The 27163-nt window shown below is 34.5% G+C and overlaps 4 protein-coding genes across 7 annotated transcripts; 3 read left to right on the top strand and 1 right to left on the bottom strand.

The window, feature by feature from the left end:
• Positions 1 to 657: 657 nt before the first annotated feature.
• Positions 658 to 1687, top strand: LOC120146846. The gene is made up of 5 exons (XM_039160336.1): positions 658 to 759; positions 861 to 978; positions 1052 to 1170; positions 1279 to 1476; positions 1525 to 1687. The coding sequence occupies exons 2-5, from the start codon at positions 868 to 870 to the stop codon at positions 1685 to 1687; spliced, it is 591 nt and encodes a 196-aa protein (XP_039016267.1). The 5' UTR covers positions 658 to 759; positions 861 to 867.
• A 3937-nt stretch (positions 1688 to 5624) lies between these two features.
• Positions 5625 to 7812, top strand: LOC120146723 (probable protein phosphatase 2C 38). Its single transcript, XM_039160214.1, has 4 exons — positions 5625 to 6535; positions 6610 to 6977; positions 7065 to 7301; positions 7384 to 7812. Exons 1-4 carry the CDS (start codon positions 6256 to 6258, stop codon positions 7684 to 7686), a joined length of 1188 nt encoding a protein of 395 aa, XP_039016145.1. The 5' UTR covers positions 5625 to 6255; the 3' UTR covers positions 7687 to 7812.
• A 5108-nt stretch (positions 7813 to 12920) lies between these two features.
• On the top strand, positions 12921 to 14638 carry LOC120146725 (glutathione S-transferase L3-like). 2 transcript variants are annotated; one of them, XM_039160218.1, is made up of 9 exons: positions 12921 to 13043; positions 13151 to 13211; positions 13300 to 13386; positions 13484 to 13582; positions 13667 to 13773; positions 13850 to 13922; positions 14025 to 14132; positions 14322 to 14405; positions 14500 to 14638. In XM_039160218.1, the coding sequence occupies exons 1-9, from the start codon at positions 12970 to 12972 to the stop codon at positions 14509 to 14511; spliced, it is 705 nt and encodes a 234-aa protein (XP_039016149.1). In that variant the 5' UTR covers positions 12921 to 12969; the 3' UTR covers positions 14512 to 14638. The 2 variants fall into 2 exon arrangements, with proteins under 2 accessions (XP_039016149.1, XP_039016148.1); XM_039160217.1 differs by having other exon boundaries at positions 12924 to 13043; positions 13667 to 13769; positions 13846 to 13922.
• Positions 14639 to 15794: 1156 nt separating this feature from the next.
• LOC120146719 (two-component response regulator-like APRR7) lies at positions 15795 to 22182 on the bottom strand. Of its 3 annotated transcripts, none has more exons than XM_039160211.1 (11): positions 22093 to 22182; positions 21926 to 21995; positions 21416 to 21483; positions 20860 to 21331; positions 20187 to 20348; positions 19933 to 20066; positions 19441 to 19602; positions 18288 to 18471; positions 17249 to 17699; positions 16325 to 17132; positions 15795 to 16221 (listed from the first exon to the last, which is right to left on the bottom strand). In XM_039160211.1, exons 4-11 carry the CDS (start codon positions 21197 to 21199, stop codon positions 16102 to 16104), a joined length of 2361 nt encoding a protein of 786 aa, XP_039016142.1. In that variant the 5' UTR covers positions 21200 to 21331; positions 21416 to 21483; positions 21926 to 21995; positions 22093 to 22182; the 3' UTR covers positions 15795 to 16101. The 3 variants fall into 3 exon arrangements, with proteins under 3 accessions (XP_039016142.1, XP_039016143.1, XP_039016141.1); XM_039160212.1 differs by having other exon boundaries at positions 20860 to 21211; XM_039160210.1 differs by having other exon boundaries at positions 20860 to 21483.
• Between the last annotated feature and the right edge of the window lie 4981 nt (positions 22183 to 27163).

Raw genomic sequence — 27163 nt, 5'->3', positions numbered from 1 at the left:
TGCCTACTTTGGCATTTGCAGGCCAATGTCATAATTCTAACCACCAACATTCCCCTCTTGGCTCACATACATGATAACCCAAACCTCTCAATGTAATTTATACTCAATCAATGTGTACCATTAGCAGCAAATCATAAACAAATCTCACCTAATTCACGTGGTTAAAGGCTTTACTTCAATATTGATGCTGAATGTGGATCTAAATTAACAAAGGTACATACCTTATTAAGTACCAAAAACCATAACAATAAGTATATCTCAGGGCCTATTTGACCACTTTCTAAACAAATAAATAAATAAATAACAGTGGTCCACTTCTTGAAAATGAGTTTGCTTGAAGCTGTATCATTTGGCTATTCATCTTCATCAATTTTCTTTGAGTGCAGTGAAAGACAATTTAAGATTTCCGTTTGACTGATACATGTCAAAATCTCAGCAACTAAAAGGTTAAACACTTTATTCTTTTGCTCTCGTTCTCAATTCCTTTTCTTGTGTTAACCCCAATTTGCAGAATGTTAAAAGAAGTGTCATAAAGATTGTGGCAGTGCAAAAGGCTAGAGTGAGGAGGAAAACAGTAGTCAAATGATGTCTTTGAAGAAGGATATGACATATAAGCCACCTGGAAAAGACAGAGGCCAAAGCCATTACCTTGGATTTTGCAACATTGTTAGTAGCCCAAGAGTCTTTTGTTTTGGAAGAACTACCCCAGTAATTACAGGCCATAGCTTACTGTGCTGTCATTTTAGTACAAAGTGCATGGTGAGTGGATTTCATGGGAAACGGCAAACTCTTTTTCCTCAACTAGTGTGTGTCATTGCTTGATAATATGATTTGGGTTTGTTTTTGTTTTCTCCTTCCAGTGAAAAGATGGAAAGTGATGAAGGATTGTGGACTGTGGAGTGCTTGAGGGGAAGGCTTCTTGCAGAGAGGCAAGCTTCAAATACTGCAAAACAAGATGCTGAACTTATGGGAAATAAGGTTAAGTTATTGTAGCCTTTGTTTCAATCGGCTAAAGAAAAAGATCTGATTTTTTTTGGTTTCTCCAATGCAGGTAATGGAGCTTGAGATAGAACTGAAAGAAGAGACCAAACTAAGGAACAAAGCTGAGAGAAGGCTCAAATTGCTGAGGAAGAAGCTTGAATCCCTCAAATTATTGCCTACTTTGGAAGAATCAGAGCACTGTGCAGTTTCTTGTGTTTCATCCACAAGCAGTCCGAGAACCAAAAACCCAGAAAAAACAGCTTCCATGTCTCAAAATGCATCAAAAATCATGGAGAAAAATGCATCAGACACCACTACTTCTATAAAATGCTTTGAAATTTCTTTCAGCAAAGAGAATTGTAACTCTCCAGGGACTATTAAATCTGATACAAAAGATTCTTCCCATGAGAAGTCCAGTGTTAAACCAAGTTCAGGCCATGAAGTTCCAAAGGTTGATGACACAAGGTATTTCCCCACATTTATCCTACTGATTTTGCTTTCACTAAATATTTAATTTGATCACTTTATATAATTCATTTTCAGTTCTTCAAGCTTGAAAGCTTCAACAGTGGAGATCGATAACGGAAAAAATGAGAATTTTGAGGATGGTGGTGATGATGATTATGTTGATAACACGTTGGCATTGATTCCGCTTTTCCTACCAGAAGCCAAGATGGCCCCGGAGATAAAGATAGCAAAAGTATAGGTGAGGTTCTTGAGACTCTAAAGCATGCCAAGGAAAGAATTCAGAGCTCAATGGAAAGAAAAAATGATTAGAGTAGGGCCATCGTGAATTCATATAAAGTAGACATCATTTAGATAAAATAAAACACAAAGTGACAGATGGTCTTCTTGCATTGAAACATAAATGGGGAACATAATGTCGCTTGTACTTATATTTGCCTTAATCAAATCGTTTGGTCGGTGCTAAGTTTTCCTATAGCATATGGCTTGGGGATGTGACCCTCCATTGAGTCCATTGGCTCAGTCCCCAAAGCCTATTAATATGCACTTGTTTATATCCTTTTTCTTTAGGTTAGAATTGAGTTTTTTTATTAGTACGAAGGGATTATAAGGTAGTATATGTTTAAAAGATTTTCAATCATTTTACAATAAATGTAGATATCATGTTCAAACCGGGACCTTTAGAAATAACAATATCCCTTGACCATTAAGGTCGCTTGGTTCGTGCTTAGAATTGAGTTTGATTAGCATTATCTGAGTTTGGGTTTATTTCATATAATTGATATTAGTTTTACTGATATCTGATTCAATGTTTGGAGTTTTTTATCAGTAGTATAAGTAAATTTAGCAAAGCTCTATTCATTGTGAAGCTTGAAAAGAAAATTCTGTTAAAAAGTTGCAGGACTTTTAAACAACATTCCATGTGCATAGAACGATGGAACAATGATCTGCTAGCTTTTTGACTGGTGTAAATCATGCTGATTAAGCTTGCTTTCGTGTTGTTGAGTGTTGGGGGACCTATTTTTCTTGTGATTTCTGTCATAACATTTCCTCTACTAGCCAGAATCAGTTTTAAAACAATTTGATTTTAGAGTAGTAAATCTAAAAATATATTTTCAATAAATTTTAGAAAAATCATTAAAAGATAAAAACAATTAGATTTTTACTAAAGATTCATTTTTAAGAGTATGAGATTCGATTAAAAAAAACACTCCACAGCTCAATGGCATAATGGTAAAAAAAGCCCTCAACTCTTGCTACTTTTTTCAATGGCATAATGGTAAAAACGCTATGCATAGAAAAGTATTTTCTTTGGTAATTCAAATTCTAAAATTTCATTTTTTTTTCAAATAAACTCTTTGTAGGTGGTTAATTAATGACTTACATTTAAGGGTGCAATTAAAAAAATCAAGACAATTAATTTTATCTAAAACACCCAACTGTTTATGAGGCTATTAGCACCCCTAATATTCCAGAAAAATAACTTCATGATAAAATAGGAGAGGAAATGCCATTATCCTGCCTTTTCACCTTACGAGCATTCTTCTTATTTTTCTTTAACCCATGCATTAAAACGGCAACACCCTTCGCTACCTCCAAACTTCCCTGGAATCAGTGGGAGAAACAACAATCGATTCAGCAACTTGAAATGGGAATTTCAACCACTGGAACAGAATTACCCTCGGTAGAAGCAGCAGCAAAAACAACATTATCGGATTCAGCCAAACTTGTACGATTCATATCCAATTCTTGCTCAATAACAGCAGCCTGGACAGCAACCAACTCAGCCCCATTCATAGCCAATTCTTGCTCCAAATCAGCAGCCTGATCAACAACCATAGCTGCATTAACCGAGACAACCTCCTTAGCTCCAACAACACCACACTTATCTATATATAACATGAACATCGCTCTGATCAACTTCTGTAGCAACAACTAGTACTATACGATCAACATTACACGCTGTTTGAGACCAATCAGGCACCTAAGGAACCCAAATCTGCTGACTGACCTTCCTATGCTCACAACTTCTTTCGTTGCGACCAAAAACACGACAATGAAAGCAACGATGAGGAATCCATGGAATGGCTACCTCAATCGATGCCATGGTTCCATCACACAATTGCACGTTAATAATCTTTGGCACTCTGAAATCAGCCTCCAGTTTCACACATACCTTTGCAAACGCCAATCTATGTCTATGGCAGTGAGTTCATCCTTATACAACGGAGTACCCAGAGCTCTAGCTATGTAAATCAGACCTGAACCAGTGAACAACTCTGAAGGAATACGTTTAAGATGGACCCACGGAATCCTATCCATATTGAACCCCGAAGATCGCTTATTAGGCTCCCACTCCTCAAGATAATTGACTTGTTCTGGATATGCCACAGTCCATTCGGAAACACGTATTCACACGAATCCAGATTCGAAAACTGAAACAAAAATAGATCATCCCCGACCAAATTGACCTTAATATCACCAAAACGTCCCCAAAGTAATTTGACTAACCTTTGTATAGTGGAAAAATTAGGCCACTTACCCAAAACTTGAGCAACAAGCAAATTCTTCCAGACTTGCACTCCCGCATCAAAAACCTCCACTGACGGCTTAATCTTGACCTCCCCATTCCCGAGGTGAGGCAAAAAAAAAACTAGAGAGGAAGATCCTTCTGAGCGACGAACAATTGCCTCCGGTTGATGGTAATTATGTGTTATCATGTTAATCTTACTTTAGACCGTCATATTGAACTGGATATATAAATTACATTTGTGGATAATTTTGTTATGTCGCTCGACTTTGAATTAGTTTGTTGATAGTATTTTAATAATTTGATCTATTTTGGTTCGTTTATCGGTATGACAGATATGATCTTATCCACCTTTTATTCGAGTTTATTTGATTAGGTCTTTTAACATTTTTCTTGTGTAGTTCTTGGTCTTAAGTGAAAATTTTTCATGTATTAATGATTATAGGAATATGTATTTATTATATTTTTAATTTATAGTTTTAGTTATAAACATTTATGATAAATTGAATAATTTCTATTTTTAGTAAAACTAACAGTTTCTATAAAAAAATTTATGGTACCATTAAACCTATTCTAAACAATAAATTTAACCGTCTAAAATTATCAAACCAATCAAACAATCTTAATGGTTAAGGGAAATATTATTATCTTTAGAGGTCTTAAGTTTAATCACGTGTATGTAGGATGTGTTGTCAATAACTAAAAAAATTATGAACAAAATCTTCTAATCATCCTAAATTATTTCAAAAAAATGTTTAAAATTAACCTTATTTGATTTTTTTCACTAATATAATGAATAAATCAATTCATTTATAGTGGATAGATTAATCTGAACCGATGGATCCCATTTGTGGATTACTCTCACCCCTTACGCTCCTACCTACTTTAACAGAAGAGGAGGTAAAATAAGGTGACATTATTGCAACTCCAGGCTACAAGATTGACAAATACAGGAGACTGATTTTAAGTTTTCTTTGTATCCATCCTCAGCCATTAATGTTGTTCTACAGTGAGATGATGGTGCTCCATGGCTGGAAATGGTCCTAGAGGTCAGGTGGGCGGTGAGCCAAATTTGAACTATATTGCTGTGCAAGTAGCTGAAAATAAAAGAGCTGGAATGCATGTACCATATCCAAAACCAGGATAATGGACCCCTTTTCCCAGCTGTTTCAAGCTTTTTCAACTCAAAAACAGTGTTATCCTTGATCAATTCATCAAAACCAAGCGATCAAATAAAAAAGAAGTATATATATATATATATATATATATATGTTGTTTGAATCCAAATCTAGAGGATTGCAACTGACAAAGACATCAATGGAACTTTGCTAATTGAGAAGGAATCCGATCCTTTTCTTCTTTTATAGATATTCCTCAACAGCTTTGCCGGAAACGACAGAGGAACTGAAGTACTGATGGAAAAAGTGCAGAATAATATGAGTAAAAACCGACAAGATATATTATATTCTTAATTAGAGAATAATGATAATAATGAGAGTAAATTTCCATTACAAAGATTTTAAAATTTAATTATGCTCCTCAAATGAGTTTAGGAGTATGAAATTGTGTTATTACAGAATTTCAAGCACGGAATACTGTTGGGTTTATTTCAAGTAATAAAAGAAAAAAAACTTATAAAATCTCAGCCATGCAATAATAAATTAGGTTGAGGACAAGTAATGAACAAGAGGAGAGTAAAAAACAAGAAAGGGAACAAAGAACAGTTACAAAAACAATGTCAGACGTCAGTGATTTAGAATCTCTTTTATTTCTCATCTTGGATCTCATCTGACAACAAAACCCAAGATCTTCTGACATAAAACTCCAAACTCTTTTTTTTATTTCTTTCTCTTATCCATTGCTTCTTCTTTCGTCACTTTGATCTCAAACCAAACTCTGTCTCCTCCAAATCCCAAGGTGCTTTTCCAGCTAAGTCTGTTGCTGAAACACGCCACACGGTGAGGCTGCCAAAAAAACAATTGAAACCCATATTTCAAGGTACACAGCGCCCAGCACACCTCCATATTCTCTGAACTCACATAAAACTATTGCTTCCTTGTCTCAACTACACGCTTACGAGTTGAGTTAGCCCATACCCATCTTTGGTCCTTGTCTGAGACTTGTCAGACACTCAGATTAATGGTGTCTATTGGATAACTCTTTGGTTATATAGTTTCACCTACTGGGATTCTAGTACGTTGCAGAACAAAGACAAAAGCTTAACCCCAGATTGATTCTTGGTCTTCTCGGTTCTATACATTTGAAATATTGGTTGAAAAATGGTTAAATCCTGTTGGAATCCATCGGCTGAAGTTGATTCTTGCGGCCGTGTTGATGGTTTGTTGTGGTATAAAGATTTGGGGCAACATGCTTATGGAGAATTCTCCATGGCCGTGATTCAAGCCAATAGTTTGTTGGAGGATCAAAGCCAACTCGAATCAGGGTCGTTGAGTTCGAGTGGTTATGGACCTTATGGAACGTTCATCGGTGTGTATGATGGACATGGTGGAACCGAGGCTTCCCGCTACATCAATGACAACCTTTTCAACAATCTTAAGTGTTCGTTTTCACTTAAAACTTTGCTGATCTTTAGTATTGCTAAATGCTTATTTTGCTTCCCCTTTGATGTGCAGCAATTGCAACCGAGCATCAAGAAATATCAGTGAATGTTCTTAGAAAAGCTTTCTCTGAAACAGAAGAGAATTTTCTTTCCCTTGTGAGAAAACAATGGCTCGGTAAGCCACATATGGCGTCGGTGGGATCGTGCTGTTTGACTGGAGTGATCTCCAATGGATTTGTATATATTGCTAATGCTGGCGATTCAAGAGTGGTTTTAGGCAGATCAGGAAGAGAAACAAAGGGGCTTAAAGCCCTGCAATTATCCACAGACCATAATGCAAGTATAGATGCTGTAAGAGAAGAGCTTCGATCATTGCATCCCAATGATCCACACATCGTTGTGATGAAACACAAAGTTTGGCGTGTCAAGGGCTTGATACAGGTTTGTATTCTGGTATTTTTTTTTCTTTCATGAAAAGTTAAGAAAGCTGAACAGAAAGTGAATTTAAGTTGTGGGTGTCTTTTGTAGATCTCAAGATCCATTGGTGATGCATATTTAAAGAAGGCAGAGTTCAACAAAGAGCCTCTCCTGCCTAAATTTAGACTGCCTGAACCTTTGCGAAAGCCGGTCCTTAGTGCCGAGCCATCGTTGTTAGTTCATAAATTATACCCTAATGATCAGTTTCTCATATTTGCTTCTGATGGTCTTTGGGAGCACCTTAGCAACCAGGAGGCCGTTAAAATTGTCCAGACTAGCCCACGCTATGTAAGTTCAAATATTGCAGAGAATTGCTGATGTTGGTTGAGCATGTTTTGACACTTATTTTATATCACCCTTTTTAATACAGGGAATTGCTAGGAGACTTGTGAAAGCTGCACTCAAGGAAGCCGCAAAAAAGAGAGAAATGAGATACTCAGACCTGAAAAAGATTGATAAAGCGGTGAGGAGGCATTTTCATGATGATATCACAGTCATAGTTGTGTTTATAGACCCCCATTTGATCAATGGGAGCTCCTCCTCCTACCCATTATCGATAAAAGCGGGAGAACTGGCTGTTGCTAGCGGTGGTTCTCATAGCCAGCCAAGATTGGAGTTAAATTTCTCAAAATTTATCCTCCATAGCCATGAGAAAGGACTCTTTCTTTCATAAAGCATTGTCATAGGGTAATGATAAAATATGATTTGAGACTGGTATTTGCCAAAGAAACTTGGGATGAGACTGCAAGATAAATCTGTAGATATGATTTCCATGTAATCTAATAGTTGATTGTTTTCTTTTGGATTAGATAATCTCATCATCCATTGAATATATTCTCCGCAGGCAATCTTCAATTTATAAAACCATTCCCAACTTTCAACGTTTCTCTCATAATCAAATGCTGAACAGCAGTAGTAACATATAGACGATAACATCACAGACTATTTTGTGAAAACAAAGATACTAATATCTAATTATGTTTTACTTAATGCCATTTGAACCATGAGTATGATGACACATAGTAGAGATATGCATACAAACATGAAAACAATGCATGCAAGCACGTCTAGAACCATGCATGCTCATGCACATATTCATCAAAAAGGAAAACATGTCATATCTATTAAAACAAGCAAAGTACTTACCACTATAGCCCAGGGAAATAGATGTCAGACTCAATATGAATTACTACTGCTGTCTAACACATGATTACAGAATGAAACTTAGAAAAGTATAAGCTGCCACCATGATATTATCTTTAAAAAGGAACAAATCAAAGAACTTGGGGTGAGACTGGTAATGATAAAATATGATTTGAGACTGGTATTTTCCAATGAAAGTTGGGATGAGACTGCAAGATAATCTGTAGATATGATTTCCATGTAATCTAATAGTTGATTGTTTTCTTTCATTCAGAACATATTGTTGAATGTTGGTAACATCCCTCGTTCAGTATTCAAATATATGTTTCTTAAACGTCGACTTGCTCATATTCATGTTTGAGAGCAAGTTAAGGGTTTAGGATTTCATTCTTTCTTTCAAGAAAAAATTGTTGAAATGAACCAATTACTTGAAATCCAGCAAATGCATTGTTAGAAGTACATTTTTATTCTATTGAATTCAATAGCATGAGAATTGGGATACCAATTTTGTATATTAAACATCAACTTGTATCAATAGTCCACTTTAGAAAAGGTTTATGAAAACATAAGAGAGTGTTTCAAACCAAAGAGAGGTGTACGAAATTTAGAGAGATCGTGCTAACCTCAAGGATTGTTCGTTCATTGTAGCGATTATACACGTTGGGGTGAATTCGCTTCCAAGACAATGGATCACCTCAACACAATTATCGTTGTGTTTGTTTTTTTATTTAGGTTTAATACAAAAAAGTGCCCAAACTTTACCATTTTTCTCATTTAGGTGCCTAAATTTTTTTCGGTCAATCCAGGTGTCTAACGTTTCCAACACTACACTTTTAGGTGTCTCAGTAATAACGGACGTTAAACTCCACCGCTAAGTGACAAGTGTCGCATTTAGGTAATTTTGAAATTTTTATTTTAAAAAAAATAAAAATGTATTATATTTAAAAAATCATAATTTCTCTAAAATTACTAAAAAATCCAAATCCCAAAAAAATCCTAAAATCATCCCCAAATCACTAACCCTAACTTACCATCTCCATTGCTGGCCACTGACGCCACTCTTTCCATCCCCCTTGTCTGCAGTCATCGTCATTTTCGTCATTCTTACTGTCGGGGACGCTTGGGTGTCGCGATCTGCAAAGTTTTTTCTGATCATCGGGTCGTTGTTGGAAGCGTAGATGGGCACTCAGTAATTTATAAAACTCGAAATATTATTGATACGAGGTAAAATACGTTACAATGACGTTACCCCAATATTATAATATTACAACACTATAACACTAGCTGCGGCTAGTTTACAAACACAACCTCAATATTCAAAGTTTTGCTAAGCTTTACCCTCTCTCTCATAACTTTGCTAAGCTATTTTTCATTCCAGCTTTTCTAAGCTTTCATTCTTTCTTACTTTTCATACATTTTAAAACTAATCTACATACATATTTATAGGTGTAGTAATCGACTTATTTTCAGCTCTGTGGATGCTTCTTAATTTCTCTCAATTATTGCCTTAATACTTGCTTGTCGTGAATGAATTTGTGCTGCCAATTCTCTTTTGTGGGACCGTCTTAATATGCTTAATAATTAAACATGTGCATACTGCCAAAAGCTTTTCAATTTTGCTTATTTCTATTCTTTGTTGTTGCCACGTTTTTTATGTCACCATTATACCGCCTTTGACTTTTCAAACTTCTAGAATTAAGTTTAATTTCTAACACTCTCCCTCAAACTTAATTTTCCATTCCACGCTTTTCTCCGCTTATCATCTCTAATCGATTCTTCATTTTCTGGCAAGTGTGCGCTGCTGTGGCTATGTATTCTTCTTTGCTTTTTCGACACCTTGTAGAGATTTTTGCAAAATCTCCCACGCTTGTTTTGCGGTTTTTGCATCAGAAATTTTTCAAAGGTAGATTCGTCTACTCCTTGAAAAATAAAGAACACCGCTCTTTTATCTTTTTTCCGGGATTCCTTCAATACCTTCTTTTCTTCATTGGCCATGACTACTTCTATTGCTGCATTTTCAGGCTCGGTGTAACCATCCTCGATGATATCCTAACAATCTTGAGAGCCTAGTAACGCCTTCATTTGAATGCCCCAATTTCCATAATTCGTATTTGTCAATTTCAGGATTTGAGGTTGAATCATGTTGGTCATCTTCTCCACCACGTTAAACTCAAACCAAGCTCTGATACCACTTGTTGGAAGCGTAGATGAGCACTCAGTAATTTATAAAACTCGAAATATTATTGATACGAGGTAAAATACGTTACAACGACGTTATCCCAAAATTATAATATTACAACACTATAACACTAACTGCAGCTAGCTTACAAACACAATCTAGATATTCAAAGCTTTGCTAAGCTTTACCCTCTCTCTCATAGCTTTGCTAAGCTATTTTTCATTCTGACTTTTCTAAGCTTTCATTATCACTTTTCTAAGCTTTCATTCTTTCTCACTTTTCATACATTTTAAAACTAATCTACATATATACTTATAGGTGTAGTAACCACTTATTTTCAGCTCTGTGGATACTTCTCAATTTCTCTCAATTATTGCCTTAATACTTGCTTGACGTGAATGAATTTGTGCTGCCAATTTCTTTGTGGGACTGCCTTAATATGCTTAATAAATAAGCATGTGCATACTGCCAAAAGCTTTTCAACTTTGCTTATTTCTATTCTTTGTTGCTGCCACGTTTTTTATGTCACCATTATACCGCCTTTGACTTTTCCAACTTCTAGAAATAAGTTTGATTTCTAACAGTCGCATGGGAGGAGTCAAGTTTTGGGTGTCGTAGGGTGGTTGTTCAGTTCGGTGGAGGTTCCACCGAAGGCGGACTGCGGGGGTCGACGTGGGTATAAGAATTAAAATTAGGATTTTCATAGTTTTTGGGATTTTTTCAAGATTTGAGAAACATTTTGATTTTTTTAAATATATATTTTTATGTTTTTTAATTTAGAAAAATTTCAAAATTAATTTAATGTCTGTTACGACCGAGACATCTAAAAGTGTAACGTTGGAAATGTTAGGCACATGTATTGACCAAAAAAAGTTTAGGCACCTAAATGAAAAAAATGATATAGTTTAGGCACTTATTTTTATATTAGTCCTTTTATTTAATATTTTTGGATCAATGTTAATGCCTCCTATTGTAACAGTATATTTTTCTGCAGCTTTTGCCTTCTTCAAGGTTACTTATGCAGGCATGCACCGAATGTTCTTTATTATAATGGTGCGGAGGAAATTCCGTCGCGCTACATAATGCGTTGTTGGTGTAAAGATTTCAAGTCTCGGCATAGGCTCCACTGACGTTGTAGTCGGTTTATTGGCAAAATCACTTGCATAAATGTGCGGTTCTAGTTGTAGAAGGAGGAGCACAATCTCAGAAACACTATATAAGATTGCACTGCATGAATTGCAGGAATTATTAAACATATTTAATCTTGTAGATCATAACAGTGCACTATCAAATATTTAATCTTGAAAGGAGGCAAATGGAGCAGAGATGACTGAAGAAGAAGCGGGGACAGATTTTGAAAGAAAACATATTAAAAAAATGGTAAATTGAAATTTTGTCCTTGAATTAATTTGGGTTTACAAAAAAGCCCATACTTAGTATTTTATCTGAAGTTTATAGGTTAGAATAAAGATTAAACTCTTTTACTAACGTCTCATGTCATCAAACTAACAACATTCAACATCTAGGTGACCAAAACTTAATAAAATGATAATGTAAGTGATTAAAACTTAAATTTTTTGATTTAGTGAGAAAAGTATACAAATATAAAAGATAAATGACAATTGTAGTAGTTTGTCCTTTATATTATTTTCAAAAGACTAAATCGATCCTTTTTCAAATGTTTATCCTTTATATTGGCCGATGCCGTCGTTGTTGAAGTTTAGAACTCTCCATTGGATTTGGTCTAAGTAAGACAAGGAAATAACATAAGAAAATTCCGTGACAACAGCTTAATACGTATTTTTTCCTATTATGTTATTATAAGGAACATTCCAACATAAATATCATATACTAATATGATTATTATTATTTTTGTATTTTTTTTTGTAATTTGAGGTAAGTTCAAAGTAATATCTATGTACTAAAAAAATATAATATCTGCTCAAAGATAACTCTTAATCATTTGACATTGAACACTCACACTTCTGGCATTTTCATAGTGCTCTAACTCTGGACCTTATAGAATAATATCAATTCTTTTACCACCGAGTCCACCTGATTTATGTGTAGTTTTCATTAATATTGTTAGACTTAGGTATTTAATTTTTGATTGACCAAAATGAACAATTTCTCTAACAATGATTTGAGGTGATCAAAATAAAAATTCTAAAAATTAAGTGACCATCTGAATAGTTTATCCAAAGAAATCGAATGGTAAGCCATTTCCTCCATCCATGACAGGTTATTCAAACAAAATGAAATGTTATTTTTTAAATCATAATTAAAGGCTATATTCTTTTGCCAATTAAAAAGAATATTTGAAATAAACAAATGCTTTATAACAGAGGGTGCATTTTACAAAATTAAAAAATTTGAGGACGAATCTTGAAATTTACTAATGTTTATAGCCTCCGGGCACATGATGGTTGCTTTGAAACTTTATTAATAAAATTATTTATTATTTAGCTGTCATGAGAGATTATTTTTAGTATTGACAATTTCGTCACTGCTGACTATGCCTTTTAACAATTCCAAAAATTACATAAAGGCAAAGAATTCATTCCTGAAGGTGTACGAAACTGTTGAGCAAATTAAACTTAAGGCAAACTTTTGAAGCTGAATTCATCGACGACAATGGCTACTGAGTATTTGCCTCCTCTATTGGATGCTACTGCACAGGAACCCTCTCTGTTTGATGGAACTACCAGGTTTCACAATACACTTCCTCTGTTTTTTCTTTCTAACATCTATCTTGTTTGCTTGTGTTTATTGGTACATAATAAAGTTGACCCTTTTCTTCTTCCTTCTTTTTAAGGTTGTATATGACTTACACTTGCCCCTTTGCACAGCGTGTGTGGATCACTAGGAATTCCAAGGTTGTCTAATTCCCTTGGACTTGTTTTCAATTTTCTTTCTTTTCCCAAATTTTGAGAGTAAACTGTTGTGAATTTGGTTGAGTTGCAGGGTTTGCAAGACAAAATTAAGTTGGTCCCTTTGAACCTTCAAAATAGACCTGCTTGGTACAAGGAAAAAGTTTACCCTGAAAACAAGGTGAGGAGATCCACATATTATGTGTTCTGATATATGAACAACTCAAACAAAAAAAAAAAGTTGATCAATGTTCTTTTATTAATTATTTCATTTTCAGGTGCCGGCCTTGGAACATAACGGGGAAGTCATGGGGGACAGTCTTGATTTGATTAAATATGTTGATAGCAACTTTGAAGGGCCATCTCTTCTACCTAATGTAACATCTGTTGAATTGTTTAGTGCTCTCGGTGGAGATTTCTCACTTTACCACATACTAAGTGATCTCTTGAAATTGTTTTAGGATCCTGACAAGAAAAAGTTGTTTGAAGAGTTGTTATCACTCACGGACAAATTTGCAGGGATGGTATTTACTACAATTAAAGGAGACTCAACAACTGAAGCTGGTTAGTCTGAATAAAACATACTTGTGTTTTACTGAATGTATCTTGTATTTGCATGACATGATATGATATGCATCAGCTGCTGCTTTTGATCTCTTGGAAAACGCTCTTACAAAATGCGATGGCCCATTCCTCCTCGGTGACGAGTTTTCTCTGGTAAGTTGGCTCACCAGTGATCGCTAAATCACTTTCTCGGTGCTGTAATATTTTCATCGTCTGTTTCTTAAAACGACACATGAATGATTTTGTCATTTGCAGGCGGACATCGCCTTCATTCCTTTTGTTGAAAGATTCCATATGTACTTGTCGGAGGTGTTTAGGTACGACATCACAGAAGGCAGGCCTAAACTGACCGCATGGATTGAGGTATAATTTAAAGCATATATACACGCACACATGCATATATGTTTTGTCTACCATCATGTATGTTTCAGTTGCTTCAGAAAATGCAGATGAAGATGCTTCAGATATAGCCAATGTATTACTTGAGCGACATTTCTTTATCTATTTCAATTCTTGAACAATACTTACTATTGTCATAACTTCCTGATGCAGGCGGTGAACAAGATCGATGCCTATGCACAGACGAAGAAAACCAATCCAAAAGAATTAGTGGAACTGTATAAGAAGATATTCTCAGTACTGCTCTATTTATACCCTTAGATTACTAGTTTTTCATCATTGATTAGTATACCGGAAGTTGCTAACTACTGACAAATTCTTATTGTTGCAGGCCCAAAAGTGATGAAATTGCCAAGATCATATGAACATATATTAATGTGCGCTTGTGTGTGTGCATGAAAATAACATGTGCTTGGACTACTTATTTGTTCTCAGTTGAGAACCTATGTTGTACGAGTATTTACCACTATATGAATAAATCTGATATCTTTGTGTTAAATTTGGTAATTATAAATATATAAGTGTAGTCTGGTTGCAAGATGTGTTTTGTAGCTTAATTTTCAACAATTCTTGTTGATTTAGGACTTCTTCAAATGTGTTTGATCTTTAAGTGTTCTTGATCTACAATAGTCATGCTTGGACTTATACTAATATTCTTATAGGCTGCTATTTTTCCTCTTGAGATAGGATAAGCTTTCATTTTGAATCACAAATAATTATTATTAAAATGGGTAAGCTTTCATTTTGGGTAAGCTTAATTAAAATGGACTTATACTAATTATTATTTTTCCTCTTGAGATAGGATAAGCTATTCTTATAGGCTGCTATTTTTCTTCTCAGTTTGATTTTCTTCAAAATTGAAAAAACTCAAATCAAAACTTCAACCTTATCAAAATGAGTCTGTCTCAAGTTGAATTTTCCATCTTCCTTGATGAAATACAAGTTGAGATTGTCTCACTTTCATCTTTAGCTTATCAAACTTTGCTTGTGGTGTCTACCAAAAATCTACCCAAACTTATCACTAGCAATGGTGTGGCGTTCATCCATCTTTATATAACGTTGGTTCCTATCTCTATATAGATAGTGGGTCACGTTCTATCCACTTGTTATTAGTTAAAAGAACCATCTTTATAAAACGTTAGTTCCTATCTCTATATAGATAGTGGGTCTCGTTCCATCCACTAGATATTAGTTAAAAGAACCATAAGTTTAGGGTCTTCAGTTCTTATAGTATTGGTTCATCCTTAGGTTCCTTTTAAACTAATATCGAGCCTATCCTACAAATTTCACCATCCAACCTCCATCATATAATCACCTATCCAAATTCCATTAAGAGATCTTCCATCCATCACCATTCCATTTTATAAGAGACTCTGCTGTCGCACACTTTCAAACATAGATCTAATTCGAAGTTTACTTTCCTCGGGTGACCTTAATTCGATCGAGAACAAGAGTCTCGACTTCACCTACAAGGGCATGATCGCATCAAAACCTTTTTTATTTTCATTTTTTGGTTAATTAACCAAATTAATAAAAAATATTAAGTATGTTGCATATATATTTTAAACTCAAGCTCATTAAGAATTAAAATACTAACTATTGTAAATAATGGTTAAAAGAACTCCAGAAACTAACCGATAGAACATGATTAAAATGGTTTTCAAAGCACCCTATTGTTCAAGATCATGATGCCAGCACACCAAATCAAATGGGGTCTTATTATACAAGTATTCTATCTTCTCCAGTCCCCCTAATGTACAATTAAAGTCCAGAACAACAAATTATAAGAAAAGAATAAGAAAAAAGGTGGAAGGTCCATACCAATAAAACACAGCTCATCAAGCCTAACATTGTCAAATAGTCTAGACCAGTCACTTTGTGGTATCAGCCAGAGGATTTGATTTATCTCTTGTTCTGCTTGTTTTCTTCTTCACTATTCGTCACATGAATTGCCATCGGATGATAGGTCGGTGTTTTTCGGTGTTTGTTGCACAAACTGCCCATTGATGCGAGGTCGTTGTTCTGCTAGTCGTTTCCTGCTTTGGTACCGAACCTGTAAAAATCCAAAAGTATTAATAAAAAATTGAGTCAAAATTTTTCTGCTAGACTCTGACTACCTCGCATAGTTATTTATTAAACAGCTCAACGTTAATTACCCTTTTCTGGAAGCATCTCTCTTTCCTTTTCTGACGAAATTTGGTCAGTGTAGCTTCCCTATGAGCAGACTTACTCTGGTCTGCTTTGCTGCCGCTTCCGGAGCCACTCACATCTCCACTTCCACTTTTCCCAGCTATTCCGTTGTCGCTCTCCATGTTTTTCCCGACAGTATTGACTGCATTGCTACTTCCATTTGTCCCATTGCTTCCATGGTTACTACCTGAGGCACTTCCGTTGATACTGTAGTTGCTAGCATTTCCTTCAACAAGGCCTCCCAACATATTCGATGACCCACAATGAGGAGCATCTGCAGCTAATGTTTTCAAAGATAAATCATCATGTTCTGGGGGCTGCTGCTGCTGCATATCGTTAGTAAGATGGCGATGTTGATCATGATGGTTTGAGGGATGTTGCATTTTCAGTTCTTGATGAGTCCCTCTAGGTTGGGCTGGTCCTCCTGTAGTAGTTACATTATCGTCCTCGTCTAATACAACTTTCTGAGAAGTACTTAAAAGGTCATTTATCATAGGTTGGAATACAGCTGATGGATGTGAAGATCTGACAGTGGATGATATAGCTGACTTATTCTTCTCAGCTGCCGCCTTGGCAGAAGCATTGTTAGTAGTGGAGCCCATACCAATATTATTGCTACCGACATTTGAGCTTTGATTGTTAAGGTCATTAACGAAATGAGAGCGATTATCAAATAATGATCCTTTTCTAGTCAGTTCTAAATGATTATCAACTGCAGACGAGCTTCCAGTGTTGACAGCAGGAACCTTATTTGCATTTGCTGCATTATTATACCTGCAGGTAATAGAAATAATGGTCAAAACTAATCAGAATTCGGAAAATCTTTGTAGATTACTTTTCTGGGATTCAGTTAAGTTGAATGCCACAATGCAGTAGTCTCTACATTATACCTTGAGAAGGCAGAAGAGTCTGAACGTCTCAAAACATTTCGCTCATCCCTAACTTCAGTCCCAGCATCTTTAACTCCTCTAAGTCTCTTCAATCCGAGTTCAATAGATGGTAGTTCTTTAGAATCATTGATGGTTTTATCATTGCCATCTGAGATTTTGGAAAGCCTATATGAAGCCTCGCACTCAGCAATTTCCATCTTAGGATCAGTGGTCATAGATGTAATGCCAGCTTGATTAGCAGCTTCAGACTTTTCTTTGCCAGAAGGGGCTTCACTATTGAGGTCCAGCTGCCTTTTATCAATCTGTTCATTGTATTTGCTGGAGCTCATCTCAAGAAGGTTAATCTGTTTGGTTTCAACTGTTCTGATCGGAGCCTCAACTGGACACTGTAGTAGTAAATTTAAATCTCTAGGCTTGTTTACACCCAGTTCTTTTCCCATTGCAACGTTGTCTGCAATGGAAAGGATAAAAAAGGCTAAAAGAAGAGAAGAGAGACATGGCAGTTTAACCATTAAAGGAAAGAAAAGTAAAACAGGACTACCAGATTAATGATGTTGATCACCAGCATTATATGCTTCAAGCTAAGGATCTAAATCAGAGACTGCGCTTGTAAGCTACTTGGGTTCAACTCCACAAAAACTTAAATTCAGTTTGGTCATTGTCAAGTAGAACACAAGCCCAAGCAGCTAAACCCATCGGAGTAGCCAAGTTTGAGTGACTTAAAGCTCGAGTAGTTGGCTTGCCTAATAAAACCTTTCTTCTTATTTTTAATATATAATTGTTGTTTTTTATTTACTATCAGAATAATCTCAATTCGAACTCGTGTTTGAGTTTGAAGTCAACTATGGGAAATGACTCATCTTCACTAGATAAATGAGCCTAATCAAGCAAGCTCAAGTAGTTCAATTTTTTAATCTAAAATCCCTTGAACCAAGTATCAAGCCTCAAGTTTCAAATTGAGCTCAAGCTTCTTACTGCTTGACCTCGATTGACTCAATTCAAACCTACTTCAACCTACACATTTGAAATTCATGTTTACCAAGCTGTTCATCTCGTTCTTGGAACCCCCTTGCTGCAGCCACTGGCACCCCTTTGTTCCCAGATACTTCTGCATTTGAATGGACAACTTGGGCACATGTACTATCAGGGCACTCAGCAACTTTATCTGAGGGTGAGACTAGATGGGGGCTGTCAACCTCTACTGCTTGTTTTGTCCAAGAATTCTGCAAAAAGAAAATGCATTTGCAGTTTTCCACTACATATATTTACAGGTTTCTAACAATTTTATGAACTTTTCATCCAAGTTTCGAGAGTGATGAAATTCAACCATTGAGGATGAGGAATTCGAGATTAAAGCTCAAATTCCAAAAAGTGATTAGGAGGAAGTAGAATTTGTACATAATTAGCCCTAAATTTGGAATGAATAAAATGATTTGTGCAGACTACCGTAAAATTTTTGGATAAAGAATGAAGTTTTTAAATGGATATAGAAGAAGTGTTTTGCCACTAAATCTTATCAATGGAAATCTAATATTAAAATAGAGCCAGGTAGTTTTTCTCTTTCATATAAACAACCTTCATATGATATCAAAGTTGCGCTTTGTCACTAAATCTTATTAGTGGAAATCTATGACTACAATAATTTTTTTGGATAAAAGGGTGAAGTGTTAAAATGGAGATGTATGAAATTGTTGCCAAACAATAAATAATGCTGTTGGAGTCTTAGAGATCAGAATCCAGTTTTTTCTTTCATATAAACAACCTTCTAAGCAGAGGTCATTTCCTAAGCAGTGGTACGAGAGACTCAAATATTTTGATCGGAAATTAAACATTTCTTGTTTCTTGAGAATATGTACATCATTTCCTAAGCAGAGGTCAGCACAAGCAGAGCTAAATGTAATCCATGACTTATAATACTCATCTCATGCTTTTGCGGTTTCAGTGAAACATCGTGTCTTAATTTTTTAATGAAAGTCCATTACAGTTAAAATTATATATTTAAGTATTATAAATTGATGTAAACAGAATACAAAACTGCACTATCTGCACTATGACATAAATCAATGAAAGAAAAGCAGTTCAGATCTCAAGGTGCTCACCATAGTTCAGGGAAATCTAAGGCCTAAATTTCACTGCTAGATATTAACATCATAAAAAGAATACCCTGCAACTGAAGGACAGATTTATAATACCTGAGTGCCACTCCCGATATCACTGCCATCTACAACATTTAGACCACCACTCCCATTATTGTCCTCATCATTGCTACCGCTGTTGTTGTCAGACTTCTCGACGCTTTTTGACCCGACAGATTTTTGAGTTTGTGTTCCACTCTCACTTCCACTACCACTAGACTGAGGGAGCAGAAAATTTATCACTTTGCAAAGAAAACTATGAAAACAGAATATGTAACCAATTTCTCTCTCTCTGCTTTCTTTCGTCTTTTTTTTTATTTTCTTTTTTAACAAACTAGTACAAGTAGAAGTTTTCCTAATCGATACGGGTCCTAGATGTTACCTTCTTCATACAATTTAAAAATATAGTAATGGAATAGTTTCAAATATTATTTTTCTATTTTCTTGAAATCAAAACAGGAAACAAGAAGAAAAACTTGCTAGTACATAGTTTGTAGACTCTACTTATAATAGGGAATCTAAATCTGAAGTAGGAAGTTAATAACTCACACTATGGCATCTCCTCCAAACATGCTGCCACAGGTTCTTTAGCTCATTCTTTCGAACAGGCTTCACTAAAAAGTCAACGGCACCTTTTGACAAACACTTAAAGACTAGATTCATTGAATCCTGAGATGACATCACTGCATGAAGATATCATCAAAAATAGTTGTTGAATGTATCTACTCGAAAGAACTCAAAGCGAAAGCAAGAGTGAAAATGCTAGAACAATCAACAAAATGCAGGAAAGAATGGAGGCTTACTGATCACAGGAACATTTTTACGTGTTTTGTGGCTCATAATCTTGCTCAAAAGAACAAGGCCAGATAAGGAAGGTATTCCCACCTCAGCCAATATAAGATCGATGTGATTGGTCAAATCTTCTAGTATCTTCCATGCTTGTAATACATTTGCGGCTTCAATAACTGGGAAAATGAAGTGAATATTTAGGTTAGCATAGGCTACATCAGCCCCTATATTTTAACAGATAACTGATAAAGTGTTCCAAAATGGAAGAGCTTGTCGCAGGCATTAATAAAGATATCTTTTATAGAATGAAAGAAGAGATGAATCAGACATAAATAAACTGGTAAGAGATAAATGGGTATCATAAAATCTCATCATCAAATTCTAACCAAATACAGAGTCTATCGATACTTGAATAGACAAGATGCAAAGTACAATATGGAAACTTCTCACTTAAACTTCTATAAGCAAGCTGTACTAGGCTTAGTTTAATTTGGCTCTCAACAAGCAATATATGTGTGTGTGTGTGTGTGTGTGTGTGTGTAAAGCTAATTATTATTTATTAAATTAGTCTAGTTGAGATATCAGTTCTCCTTCCATGTGGCATGAAATATTACTAAGTTGCATGTATTATAAAAAAATATCCAAGATATTCTGACGCAACATCCTTGAAAAACTTTAGTCACTCACCATCATAACAGCAATTGCGCAGAAGTGCAGTGACAACATGGCGAGTAGAATCATCATTTTCTACAAGCAGAACTGTAACAGTTGTTAGATGCAGAAACCTCTGCCAGTAACACATTGCATTTTGAGGCTGTTGCTGTGCCATTTGCCGCATGGCAGGAGCCTGAAAAGCTCCAACATGACCATATTTCACATTTTGTGCAATCTTGTTAACTTTCAGATCATCTTCTTCTAGCATCACATGTTCCTCAGGGACGACACAGTTTGTAGTTCTCTTGTTACCAACGTAGACCCGGTGATTTACTTCCCGTAAACCTTTGTCACCATCGCTATCAACATTCATCGAGACACTTACCTGTAAATCAGATTACAAAAGACTGGCAACAATAAGGGCAGTCCAAGGATGGAACAGTAAAATCCTCCTCCAATTCAAAAAATAAAAAGTACATAGCTTCGTCTTCGAAAAGGCAAACTTCTGCAAAATACAGACAGTCCAATCTAAAACACAAGTAAATCACAAAGGAGATCCATAACTAAAAAGTTGGGGGGGAAAAACCACCACAACAAAAATGTTTACTCCTTTTAATCTTCAGAAACCAAACTCCATACTCGTAAGTTGCTTGCACCCTGTAGAAAACAACAGAGTATCACATCAAAATAATCAACCAGAATCCAACCATTAAGTTCAACCAAGTAAAACTCCCAATATTTTCCTCGTTTTAAGGAACAAAACCATAATGCTACAAAACAAGCTTAATCTTACACATAAACATGTAAGCACAAGTTAATTTTAAATTATTAAAATAAGTAAAAGTTTTAAAGACTTCTACACCAAGACCCTATTATCAAGCACCTAATATCTGCTCCTAAAATTAAAGCAAAACTTTTCTACTACTAACCAAAACCTAATCGAAAGATATAAACAATTCTAAGTAAACTACTGAATTGATTTTTCTTAATATTCTAGCGCTAAAAAAAAATCGCAGCTAAAAAAATGAATTCTATAACGAAAAGTAAGGGAATTCAACAACAGGAAACTATTCAAATCTGACAAAGTTAAACAACTTACAAGTATCACAAATGAAGATAATCCTCAGCAAAGATTCAAATTACCACAATTATTCAGCTGGATTGAAAACCTGTTTGAATTTAAAAATAACATTATGCAAAAACTAAGCAACATAATTAATTTCAAAGCGTATTTTTACATTGAAATTAAAATCTTCGGTTTAATACCAACAAAATTCTGGAAAATTATTGCAGATTATATTATTTTTAATTAAATAAATTGACCGCCTGAGAAATAGAGCGACTCGAAAGGAACGGATACAGGCGACCTTTGTTTGGGCGATCCGATAGCGAAGAAGATATTATTGAGACGAACTTGACTATGCTGACGTGGATAAAATGGAGGTATGGAACTTTCCAGAAATTCCACGTGGGATGGCTATATTTCCGCGTGGCAAAAATTTTGGAGGCAGATGGACTTGCTGAGCTGGACAAAATCAGAAGCCGGGAGCTCGATTGTCACTATAGCATCTCTAAAGATCTTGGAATCTCATGTGGACACGTGGCGTGTGAAGGGTGGGGAAGATCGAGTCTGGGGGTTACGTCGTTTTCACGGACGTCAAAGGCTGCTGGGTTTATGCGTTTATTGTTTGAAGTGTGGTCGTGACGACGTTAAGTTTGATGCATGAAATGACGAAAATAGGCTTGTTATTACAAAATGGCAAAATTATCCACAAATTTGGCTTGGAATTCAAATATGGGAAAATATCTAGTCGAGTGCTTGATACAGTGTGAGTGTGTTAAAGTGAATTAAGAATGAATGTCATTGGGCTTCGTAAATCACAACACTGTTGATGACACGTCACAAATAAAATCAATTAAATTAAGACAATTAAATTAAATTAAATTTATCACAATGAAAAATATTTATTTAATAATATAATAAAATTTACTCAACAAATAATTATTATTAAAGTGAAAAAGTTTTACATTTAAATTTATCAATTATATATTTAATCTAAATAAACAAAATCTTTATAACTATGTTTGTAATTTTTTTTAGAAAATAATATTTTATTAATTAAATTGGTGTTTGATTAACTCATCTTACTTAACATGTAGTAGTATATAGATTTTGAATCTATTTCAAATATTTATCTAGTATTATTTATTTTGTTAAGTTTTTTAAGATTTTTTTTAAGTATTATACATAAAAAAAAGTTAGTATAAAAATAAAGTATTATTTGAAAAATAATCATTTTTATACAAGATGAAGATTTAAAATTTTAAAATCTCGACTTAAAATACCATATATTAAAGTTAAAATATTATTTAATAATTTATAAAAATATTAATTTTATAGATTGTCAACTAAATTAATATATGATTAATTTTTGACGTCAAAATCAATTAAAAATGTTAATAGTTAACTAAAATTCCTTTTTTTGTTATTAAATAGCATATGTTAAAATAATTTAATAAATGTAAACATTAATTAATTGTAATGACCATTATTTATTAATAAAAGACAAAAGAGTACATAATGCCATTACTTTTAAAAAAAATTAGAATGTGATCCTCGAATTATTATTACATTCACTATGGCCCTCAAACTTTAAAAAAACTCAATGTGTAGCACCCAAAATTTTACTTTAAAATAATACTTTATTTATTTATTTAATTTAATTAAGGGACCAAAATAAATAATTTTGAAGATTGTTTGATCAAATTCAAATATATAAGAAGTTTAGGGACTAGTCCCGTAATTTACATATAACCAAAAATATCATTTGACACCAAAAATAAAATCAATGGTGGATAGGAGACTTGAACACGTGACCTAAAGGATGGCCACCCCATCCTTTTACCAGATAACCTAGGTCAATATTGGAGAAAATAATAATAAAAGTAAATTTTAAGGGTTATGCGGGTTAAACAAATACCCAAAACAGAACCCCCATTGTCGTAAACCCCCAAAAATTTCCCCATCCAAAATCACCCTATTTTCGTTCAGTCACCATCGGCCGACGATGGAGTGCATTGTCATCATCGTCAGTTTTAGCGTCAACCGATGATCCAACCCCAACCCTCAGTTCACAAATTTGACCATTGTTCGTCGCAGTTTAGAAGAAAAATGTTCGGTTCTCCCCGTCTCAGGTCATTGCCGTCGATAATCGGTGTTTGTCACGACCACCCCCATCAGGCACGCTAGGCCACCGTGAACCAACCTCTGCCAGCACTCTCCACTAGCCACCGTCGTTCTTCGGGGAGAGATATTTGAAAGCTTCACCAAAAACCCATTTTTTCCCATCGGTTTCTCATAGTTTCTAGTCGTTCCAGCCGCACCGTCGCCACAGGTAGACTCTCCGTCGCCGTCCGCTCGAAACCCAACCGGTGGGTCTAGTTGTCGTTTTCCTCGTCGCTGGTGTATGTAAGCTCGGATTTATATTTCGATTAATTTTCTCTCAGTTTTTCTTGGTTTTGGTTGCTTTTTTGGTTAAACCTTGGTTGATATGGTGTGGTGATGCTCCCGGAGTATTCAACCGGTCGAAACCGCCTTGTCATCGTCGTCATGCGCTTGGGGCTTGTTCGTGGTCTAGTGAGCTTTCTAGAATTAGTTCGAGTTAACTCGAACATGTCTGTGTAACATCCTAAAACAGAGCTAGTGACTAAAATGTGAATTTTGAAAGTTTTGGGTTTGATTTTGAAATAAGTTAAAAGTTTAGGGACTTTATTGAAAACATTTTGTGATGGATGGTTTAGTAAAGCATGAAAGAAAGAGGGGAAAAAGTTTTCGGTTGGAGGACGATTATGTATTTTAAGCCAAAAAAACTACTGACGTTTTCATAATTTAGAACTGAATTGATTTGGAAACTTAATTGTAAGTTTTATTTCTGTAATGTTGGAACACACTGAGGTCTCTAACTCACTCCACCAAACTCTTCCCTTTCAGATACTTTTTGGATAAGTGACCCGGACTTGGCACTTGGAGGATCGACACATTCGTACAGTACATTTTGTTGTAATGTTTTTATCTTCTGATTTGTCATTATTTTTTGGTGACATGTGCCTAATTATTTTGAAATACATGTCTTGCGACTGATGTTAGAATTTCATCGATACTGATTTGTGAAAGATGTGGTTTTACTTAGTCATTTATGGTATTATATATTACTCGAATTAGAATTTATTGCTAATAACTATGTTTTTAAAAGGTGATTATTCATAATATGGATTTAAATTATCGAAGAATATTTTTGGAAAATTTTACTGTAACTCAGTGGATCTGGTCGTAACGCATAGGCATGTCTAGGGGGTTACAATGTGGCCCTTTAATCAACGATTTTTCGTTGATCATTACGATGTTGATATGACATTTTATGGTATTGATGTGACGGTCTACGATGCTAATGTGATGATCTACGGTGCTAACGTGACGGTCCATGGTGGATAATGACATGGATCTGGTCGTAACGCACAGGCATGTCTAGGGGGTTACAATGTGGCCCTTTAATCAACGATTTTTCGTTGATCATTACGATGTTGATATGACATTTTATGGTACTGATGTGACGGTCTACGATGCTAATGTGATGATCTACGGTGCTAACGTGACGGTCTATGGTGGATAATGACATGGTTTATAGGCTAAACTGATTTCTTTTACTAAGTTCGATGGAGAAATTGGTTTTTTAAGTTTATGGGCTTATTTGATTTTTTAAAATAAAATATTTTAAATTTAAAAATATAAAAATATTTTAAAAAATAAAATAAAATAAAATATCAAAACTAAAAATTAAATTGCTAAAAAATTAAAAATATATATTATTATTTTTTACCTCAAATTTAATTTGATTTTTATCTATATAAATCTAAACTCGTTCATCCTGTACAACTTTTATTTTATATATTTATCTATAATAATCTTAAATTTCAAAGGTCTTTCTAATTATATTTCACTAAATTTTCTAAAATTGAATTAAATAAATATTATAAAGTCTTATAAAATATAAAATTATGAAATTAAAATTTATTTATACATTATAATAAAATTATATATGTTAAAAATATAAAAAAAATAATTATACAACTAAGAGGGGTATTTTAATGAATATAACATGATAGAGGGAAATAGACTTTACCTAAATTTGATCTCAAAAAATTTAATAGGAAAATTGACATACCGACCAATTTCTGTTAGATACAACTCTATAAAGTCAAGATGAATATGGACTCTATGTGTTTGAGATTTTTTTTGTCACCTCCAATATATATATATAAGAAATAACAAATTCGTTTCTACAAAATAAAAATAAAATAAAACTCACATCATAATTGACATGTATGAACATAACAATATAATTATACTACTTAATAAAATCAAATTAAAATTAAAATTCATCTCTAAATTAAATAATTTGCTTAAGTATATATTCCTAGAAAGGTTACTCATTTTTTCAAGGATCTCATTGTGAAGATCAATCAACCGATTATACACGGAGAGTGAGATTTAGGCAAAAAATCTACTCGACTATGAATTAATGAGTTTGTTGTGGTTGAATATCATTTTAATTTGTATGAGGTGATATTATCTATGGTAATGAGTTTCAAATGCAATAAGATACATGTAGTAAAGGCCTTTTTTTGGAGGACTCGAGGAGTCACAAAAGTTGTGCAGCTTGAGTGTTTATACCAGCGGTTTTGTCCTAGAAATTTTGATGATGAAATTTTCTTTTATAATAGGACAGTTGTGACGACCCAAATTTTTGAGTCAATTTTTGAGTATTGACCTAAGAATTTATTTAATAGATTTATTATAGCATAAAGGTCCACCATTTCAAATTTGGGTTTAATCATGTAATAAATTAGTCTTATTGGAGATAAAAAAAGATTTTTGAGCTTGAGATAAATAAGGAGGGTATAATGTGTAATTAGAGCCAAGGGTAATAAAAATAAAGGAAAAAACTTAACACCCTTTTTTATCTTTCTCTTCACTTTGTTTTCTACTTCATCTCCTTCTTTATTTCCCTATTTCTCCATCAAGCAAGAGCTAGAGGAAAGGCTTTACCTTTCATCATTCCCCCTTCAAATCCGAAATTCTAAGGTGAGATTAATGATCTAGAGATCATGATCTTCAAGTTGAACTCATCATCTTTTTCAATAGTGTTTTGAGCCCTCTTAAGGTTTTTGGAGGGTTTGAGCTTCAAGAGCTCCCTCATATGATTTCTATTCAAATTTCATCAAGCATAATTGTTTTCTAGCAAGTTGTGGCTATTGTTTTGGTGCTAAAAACATTATG

Source organism: Hibiscus syriacus, unplaced genomic scaffold, assembly GCF_006381635.1.
Source record: "Hibiscus syriacus cultivar Baekdansim isolate YM2019G1 unplaced genomic scaffold, ASM638163v2 tig00110931_pilon, whole genome shotgun sequence".
NCBI lineage: Eukaryota > Viridiplantae > Streptophyta > Magnoliopsida > Malvales > Malvaceae > Hibiscus > Hibiscus syriacus.
Note: the sequence above shows the minus strand (reverse complement) of the source record. Positions and strands in the feature narration are given on the sequence as shown.

Coding starts and splice junctions, on each gene's coding strand:
- LOC120146846 (XM_039160336.1), top strand. CDS start 868: ATGGAAAGTGATGAAGGATTGTGGACTGTGGAGTGCTTGAGGGGAAGG. Junction 979..1,051: donor CTGAACTTATGGGAAATAAG/GTTAAGTTATTG, acceptor TCTCCAATGCAG/GTAATGGAGCTTGAGATAGA. Junction 1,477..1,524: donor ACATTTATCCTACTGATTTT/GCTTTCACTAAA, acceptor ATTCATTTTCAG/TTCTTCAAGCTTGAAAGCTT.
- LOC120146723 (XM_039160214.1), top strand. CDS start 6,256: ATGGTTAAATCCTGTTGGAATCCATCGGCTGAAGTTGATTCTTGCGGC. Junction 6,536..6,609: donor CCTTTTCAACAATCTTAAGT/GTTCGTTTTCAC, acceptor TTTGATGTGCAG/CAATTGCAACCGAGCATCAA. Junction 7,302..7,383: donor TCCAGACTAGCCCACGCTAT/GTAAGTTCAAAT, acceptor TTTTTAATACAG/GGAATTGCTAGGAGACTTGT.
- LOC120146725 (XM_039160218.1), top strand. CDS start 12,970: ATGGCTACTGAGTATTTGCCTCCTCTATTGGATGCTACTGCACAGGAA. Junction 13,044..13,150: donor CTGTTTGATGGAACTACCAG/GTTTCACAATAC, acceptor CTTCTTTTTAAG/GTTGTATATGACTTACACTT. Junction 13,774..13,849: donor TCAACAACTGAAGCTGGTTA/GTCTGAATAAAA, acceptor TGCATCAGCTGC/TGCTTTTGATCTCTTGGAAA.
- LOC120146719 (XM_039160210.1), bottom strand. CDS start 21,199: ATGAATGTTGATAGCGATGGTGACAAAGGTTTACGGGAAGTAAATCAC. Junction 20,349..20,859: donor GCGCAATTGCTGTTATGATG/GTGAGTGACTAA, acceptor TCATTTTCCCAG/TTATTGAAGCCGCAAATGTA. Junction 17,133..17,248: donor GACTCTTCTGCCTTCTCAAG/GTATAATGTAGA, acceptor TATTACCTGCAG/GTATAATAATGCAGCAAATG.